The sequence below is a fragment of the Ictalurus punctatus genome, chromosome 22, assembly GCF_001660625.3.
Source record: "Ictalurus punctatus breed USDA103 chromosome 22, Coco_2.0, whole genome shotgun sequence".
Taxonomy (NCBI): domain Eukaryota; kingdom Metazoa; phylum Chordata; class Actinopteri; order Siluriformes; family Ictaluridae; genus Ictalurus; species Ictalurus punctatus.
This window is the reverse complement of record NC_030437.2, coordinates 12,801,999-12,808,766: the sequence shown is the minus strand read 5'-3', so window position 1 is coordinate 12,808,766 and position 6,768 is coordinate 12,801,999. Positions and strand designations below refer to the sequence as shown.

General features: G+C 40.5%; 1 protein-coding gene across 1 annotated transcript; it reads right to left on the bottom strand.

The window, feature by feature from the left end:
• Positions 1-146: 146 nt before the first annotated feature.
• grsf1 (G-rich RNA sequence binding factor 1) lies at positions 147-6,227 on the bottom strand. Its single transcript, XM_017451837.3, has 10 exons — positions 5,847-6,227; positions 4,122-4,263; positions 3,805-3,960; positions 3,502-3,630; positions 3,281-3,419; positions 3,056-3,153; positions 2,069-2,148; positions 707-842; positions 327-386; positions 147-241 (listed from the first exon to the last, which is right to left on the bottom strand). Exons 1-9 carry the CDS (start codon positions 6,063-6,065, stop codon positions 349-351), a joined length of 1,137 nt encoding a protein of 378 aa, XP_017307326.1. The 5' UTR covers positions 6,066-6,227; the 3' UTR covers positions 147-241; positions 327-348.
• Positions 6,228-6,768: the final 541 nt, after the last annotated feature.

Here is a 6,768-nt window from a genome sequence, read left to right as displayed (position 1 = left end):
AAGAGATTTTATTTTTTAGTAAACATTTCATCGGTCATAGACTGTCAAATGTAATGAGGAAAAGGATTGGTTAATACTGTATTTTGTCTTGATTGTGTTAATCATTCTGAATAAATACTACTTTAAGAAACCACACAATGCTGATGTACTCCATAACTGAGCAGGTTTAATGACATTTTTCCCCAATATTTATCTCAAATAAATATCACCAATATGCTTTGTACAGATGACAGCCATTCACCTAGAGAGAAATAAAAATAAGAAGTGTTACTGAGCAAAGTAGTGATTAATACGGATTTAAAAAATAGCCGTAAAGTTAAACATACCATTTCAATTCTCTTTCTCCTTTTATGTGGAATTTAGGTACAGCTCAATATATCGGTCCTCTGTATTGACAAGAAAAATAAATTAATTCACACTTGTAACAGTAAAACACAGGGTTCATGCACATTTTTACCAATACATTTCCATTACTTTTGAGGCACATTTTCATACAGTGCACAGAGACAAGCTATGATGAAGTTTGATGAGCTGCAATAGCATGATGATGCAACAAGTGTGTATTTCACTCTCTCCCTAACACTGCAACGGATGGAAATGCAAATGCTGGCATTTTAATCTACTAGATTTGTAAGACACTTGGATAGAAACAAGCCAGCGAAAGTGTGTCTTCAAGCACATTTCAACCTCCGTAAATAAAGCTTACGTATATACTGCTTGTCTTTGGTCATTGCTTGCAGCGCGTCCTGTCGTGTTGTGAAGTGAGCGCCTGCCTCGCCGTTAGGTCTCCCGTCGGGTCCGTACTCGAGCAGAACCTTTGCCACTCTGATAGGGTGAAAGAACTGAAGACAAAACAAATTATACGCCGAGAATTGTATCTTACCAGCACACAATATTAAGGTCATTCGTCTGGTATGGATACACCTGCTACTGTACACAGACTTGCTTGTTTATTGCATTCAAACACTGTATATAGTCGCATACTGCAGCATTTGAGAATAGTGTTCACCAGGGCATCCGGGGTTGTGCAGGAACGTTGTACCACAGTCTTCCTGTGACTTCCCTTTCCACTACACTTCAAAGATAATGTGGGAGTAAAACCAGCTATATGGTGACAACAGCTTTTACTGCTTAACCAATTTAATCATTTTACGTGCCTTTTGTTTCACATTGGCACTCCATTGTTAACTAGAGCCATGGATCTTGAACAGATGAGACATAAATTTTGAACTTGAACTGATCTGTCTAATCAAGTTTAAACATCACGCTTTCATCCTCAACTTTTTCTTTTAAGTCACCTCATCACTTACATCTATGTACATAAATCTATGAAAGTCTCTGAAAACTCTCCTTCAGCTAAATCCATCAATCCATCCATTTTCCATAACCCACCCCACCTAACTAATTTACATTATGAAACGTGATTGGATCTGCTATTGGAGAGGATCTGTTACAGAGGGTTCATGTTTAGAAAACTGGAGTTGATGGTTCTGCTGAAGTATATTTAAAGTGCTTGGTTTGATCTGTGTAAATCCTTTGCTGGACTCCAATCTGCCAATTGACACATCTTGTATTATACAGCTGAATCAGGGAAAACTCAGTCATGTTTGCAGAAAAGGATGAGATTCTCTTAATCAGCCAGTATGTTCAGATCATGTTGTACCAGGTGCAGCGGTTATGTCGAATTTTTTTTAAACCAGCCAGGCACTTTGTAGGTGGACAATTAGAGACTAGAGATCTTTCTTCATGTGCTGTGTGGTAATTGTCCTTTCCCTTCATCAGTATCAGTTTATTGCCACAGGGTTCCAGTTAGCTAGATATTCTTTGTTGTGGGACTGTTTCATCAGAAACACTGCTGCGCCTGATCCGCCAGGCAAATCTTTTTGGTCCTTTTCAAAGTCAGCTATATGTACCAGTGACCTATATGTAATTATATTTGTTCAAATGGCCAATAAGTATATATGTAATATATGTTTACCTCATAAACCTGCAACTTGGTGTTCGGTAGAATTCAAAACAAAATGTCAAGTTGATAAGCTGTACACTATAGTTTTAAATAAGTTCTCACATTTATTATGTCTCCAGCCGTGGCTTGATATGGTAGACCCCTCATGTGTACATAGTGCGTGGGAAGAGGGACGCTGCTGGCTGCAAAGAAGGACAAACATTTATGAATACATCATAGCCTCAGATTACATGTATTCCACAGATTTTTCAAATCATAATGAGTAAACTGAATGAGTAAGAGTATTTTGAAACTCTTTGAATTATTAGTAAACAATGTACAGATACATACTCATCAGCCACTTTATTAGGAAAACTGTACATCTGCTCATTTATGCAATTAGCCAGTCAGGTGGCAACAGCAGTGCAGTAAATAAAATTACGCAGATTAAGAAAAGAGCTTCAGATAATTTTCACAGCAAATATCAGAATGTGGAAAAAATGTCATCTCAGTGACTTTGACCCTGGCATGGATGTTGATGCCGGACATGCTGGATTGAGTACTTGAAAAACTGCTGATCATCTGGGATTTTTACACAGAATGTTGTTTAAATAAAAAAAAAAACAACATCCAGTGAGCAGCAGTTCTGAAGCTGGATGCCTTGCTGCCGAGGATACAGTAATTCAATCTCTCTTTACAACTGTGTTGAGCGGAAAAGAAGCTCAGAACGCACAACAAATTGAACCTTGAGATACATGAGCTACAACAGCAGAAGACCAAATCGGGTTCCTCTAGAGTCATCCAAAAACATGAATCTGTGGCTAAAAATTCACAGCATGTGCAGCTGACAAATCTGCAGCAATTTTGTGACACGATCATTTCAACATGGACCAGAAGCTCAAAGAAACACCTTGTGTGACGTGAAGAACTGAGGCCGTTCTAAGAGCAAAGGGGCACCTACCCAGTATTAATACCATGGTCCTAATAAAGTGGCTGAGGTGTGTATATGATCATGTCGCTATATGAGCCAAAACTGCTTGAAGTGGCATCCATGTACAATTCAATACCAGAATCCTAATTATTAAGTTAAGTTAACTATTATTAACGTACTCTTTTGTGCGCGGACGGCAGTGACTGTAGTGTCCCCTCTCCCTCTGCTGTACTGCGCTTGAATCTCGCTTTTCTTGCTCGGGTACACCTCGATGTACCTGTTCAGGGAGTCAACGTTTGCAGATGTCAAAGGCTAAGACATCGGCCAAGACATGATAAACTTAAAACCAGACTTATATCTAACAGTCAAATGAGGCACGTTTTAGTCTAATGTCATGGTCTGACCTGTTTCCAATAACCTCTCGGTCTCTCTTCAGTGCTTCGTTGGCCATCTCCTGTGTAGCAAACTGCACAAACGCGTCGCCTGAACTCCGACCCGAGCGATCCATGACAAGCGTGACCCCATTGTTCACGATGTTCAGTCCTGAAAGAGTCGATTTTATGAAGTGAATCAGGTCTCAAATTAATAGGATTTGTTTGAGCGGCCTGCTAAGTGAGGTTCTCACCTGAAAAAAACTGGATAACCTCCTCCTCTGCGCAGTTAAAGGGCAGACCCCGGATGCGAACCACTCCGTCTTGGTTTTCATCTGTGCCCTTCAGTATGGCCTCCGCATCTCTGTTGGTCACTTCATATACTGCAATAATAAGCATCATTCCATGTTATCCTCTAGATGCAGATGTGATTTCGAACACTGTGGCCAAAAATGAACTAATAATAATAAATGAATAATAAATTCCAGATGCCCATTGTTAGTACTTTTTAAAGTTGTTACGCTCTCATAAATACATTTTAAATTTGCTGCACCTGCCTTCTACATAGCGAGGTCCAAGATACTGCCTGTGCATCTCCAAGGCTTTGTTGACATCCTCCTCGTCCTCCAGCTCGATGAAAGCTTGTCCTGTTGGCTTGCCGTTTTTGTGATACATAAGATGGATTCCGTTCACTCCTTTGTGAATGCGACACTCTGTACGAACAAATAAACTGCTGCGGTGATGGGTCTCTTAAAGATGAAGGTAAATTCTACCTTAAACAACAAGCAGCTGATGGTAAATGGTCTACTCATTCATCATTACAGACTATACCAGATGGTGACTGACATTTGTTAGAACAGACAGCGGAACGTACCAGAGAAGAATTTCAGCAGGTCCTCTGCACTACAAGACCACGGCAGACCCTTGACACGGACGATGAACACTTCCTTCTGATTGCTCTCTGGAGTCGAAGGGTACTCTGGAAGAGGGGGATAATCGTCTTCTTTGTATGGCGTCTAAGAGAAACAACTAAATGTTACGTTTGTGCTGAGCAGATCTACAACGCAGGAAATAAGCTGAACGTAGCTATTGGACTACTGATCGGAAGCTTCTACTGCTGTACACTCCTTGAGCAAGGTTTGTTGTATAAATGAGATAAATGTGAATCGCTCTGGATAAGGGCGTCACGTAAGGACGAGAGCAGGCAAAACTCAGAATCAAACTGCACAACGCCACCTACTGCACACATTTAATTTTTATTTTTTTTTACATTTTAGTTTTATATATATATATATATATATATATATATATATATATATATATATATATATATATATATATATATATATTCTTACAAAGATTACTCAGGTCCAAGAAAGAGCTGGTACAAAAAGGGATTTTAACAACCAATCAGCTACTTCAAGGGAGAACAAATACATAAATAATTACATTTATTAGCTCGGACACCAGGCAAGTGGAAGCTCCAGATCTATGTTTCAGTTGCCTTGGCTAAAATGTAGTAGCTAACGTAATGGAATAACAAATGGCAAGTTAGTGATGAGTGTTAATACAGAGAAAACAAAAGGAACGTGCATATGATCATTATCTTCTTCTTCAAAGGTGCTTCAGATTTGTCAATAAAACATCAAGTCAGTCACTATGTTTCCATCCAAGTTGCGAATTTAACTTGTGAAAAATTGGAATATCACAGAAAACATTTGCGAATAAAGCACCGTTTCCAATCCATGTGTCGAAGAGAACAAAATCATCACTTCTGGGGAAAGTGGTGCATCTCGCTCTCTCTGCCATTTTTACTTTTCTGAGCCAATTATCCAATCACGTGATTTGTTGAGACAAAGAAGTCACATGACTAATTGGAAATTTGATTCACATCTGGTTTCTCCACCCAACAGGTTTTTAAAAATTATTTATTATTTTACCCCATAATTCACATACACATGGAGGAAGTGGTTAAGACATTGTACTTCAGATTGGAAGGTCATGAGCTCAAATCCCAGCACCACCAAACTTCCACTGCAGGACCCTTGAGCAAGGCCCTTAACCTTCAATGCTCAGCGATAATCATTAGTCTCTCTGGCCAATGTAAATGTAAACATAAATGAAAAATACATGGAAGGAAACATAGCTAGTGGCCAACATTTCAGCCAAAGCTTTCACTGGAAATATTCATATTTATCTTCCGGAAGTAAGTGATGTATTATTTTCCTCTTTTGATAACCCCGCCCCCTTCTGTTCTACTCAATTTTCCATGTCTGCAGAGAATAAAAACACAAGTAACTCGATTTGATATGCAAATGAGCATGACGTTTCAACAAATATGCAAATCCATGACGTCATCCGTCAACTTCTGAGGATGCATTGGCTACTTTCCCCTGAAAAGAGCTGGCAAGACTGAACATCAGAGATGGAAAGCTTCTTCCCAGACACACCATTAGCTTCAAATAATGTTATTAAGATTCTTAAACAGCATACATGAGTTAACTGAACATCTCTCCTACACTCACACAGACCAGATCCTAAATAACATTCAAGAGCAAGCTACTGAGAGCTCCGTGTAGAGCAGCTTTATAGTGCTTACTTCAGAAGACAGAGCTCTGCGTTGTGTGTCCCAGCTGAATGGAGCCTTGGCGGGATTCACTGCCCAGACATGACTGTCTCTCTCTAGTCCGAATTTTACATTAGACACAACTCGCAGCCTTTGATTCGTCTCGAGCAGCTTCCTAACGCATGACGAGCGTCCCCCACTGAAATGGCGCACGAGCGCGGAGACAAGCGCCATCCTTCCGGAAGCTGCCATTACAGCGAGCTGAACACACTGAAATTACACAAAATAACAACTGAGAAACATACAAAAACTACCCCCAACAACTCCCAACTAACTACCACATGCTGTTCAGAAACTATCACGTTGACCTGCACCGGCAGAGGACACGATGACGCATGCTATGTGAAGTTAAGCACAGGAAAATAATAAAGACACAATCACGTTTTTCAAAATAAGAGTTCCAGAGCCGGCTGCTGCAGCAGAATGTAAGTAAATCCATCCATCCATCCATCCATCCATCTTCTATACCGCTTAATCCTTTTAAGGGTTACAGGGAAACCTGGATCCTATCCCAGGGAGCATCGGGCACGAGGTACACAGGACAGGGTGCCAATCCATCGCAGGATTGCACACACATTACGGACACTTTGGAAATGTCAATTAGCCAATCAGTCCAATCTTTGGACTGGGGAAGGAAACCGGAGTACCCGGAGGAAACCCCCACAGCATGGGGAGAACATGCAAACTCCACACACACAGGGCCACAGTGGGAATCGAACCCTAGACCCTGGAGGTGTGAGGCAAACGTGCTAAACACTAAGCCACTGTGCACCCCAGAAGTAATGATGTGTCGTTCATTTTGAACGAATATTTAATATAACTCGGGAACAACGAGTTGTCTCAGAGAGTGATTCGTTCATTTTAGACCACGTATGCGCTGCAACATCCTCATAGG

Excerpts from the sequence above, each read along its gene's own strand:
- grsf1 (XM_017451837.3), bottom strand. The coding sequence starts at position 6,065 with ATGGCAGCTTCCGGAAGGATGGCGCTTGTCTCCGCGCTCGTGCGCCAT. Across the intron at positions 3,631-3,804 it reads TGGACCTCGCTATGTAGAAG|TATATGAAGTGACCAACAGA; the intron begins GCAGGTGCAGCA and ends TTATTATTGCAG. Across the intron at positions 2,149-3,055 it reads TGCCGTCCGCGCACAAAAGA|CCAGCAGCGTCCCTCTTCCC; the intron begins GTACGTTAATAA and ends CCTTCTTTGCAG.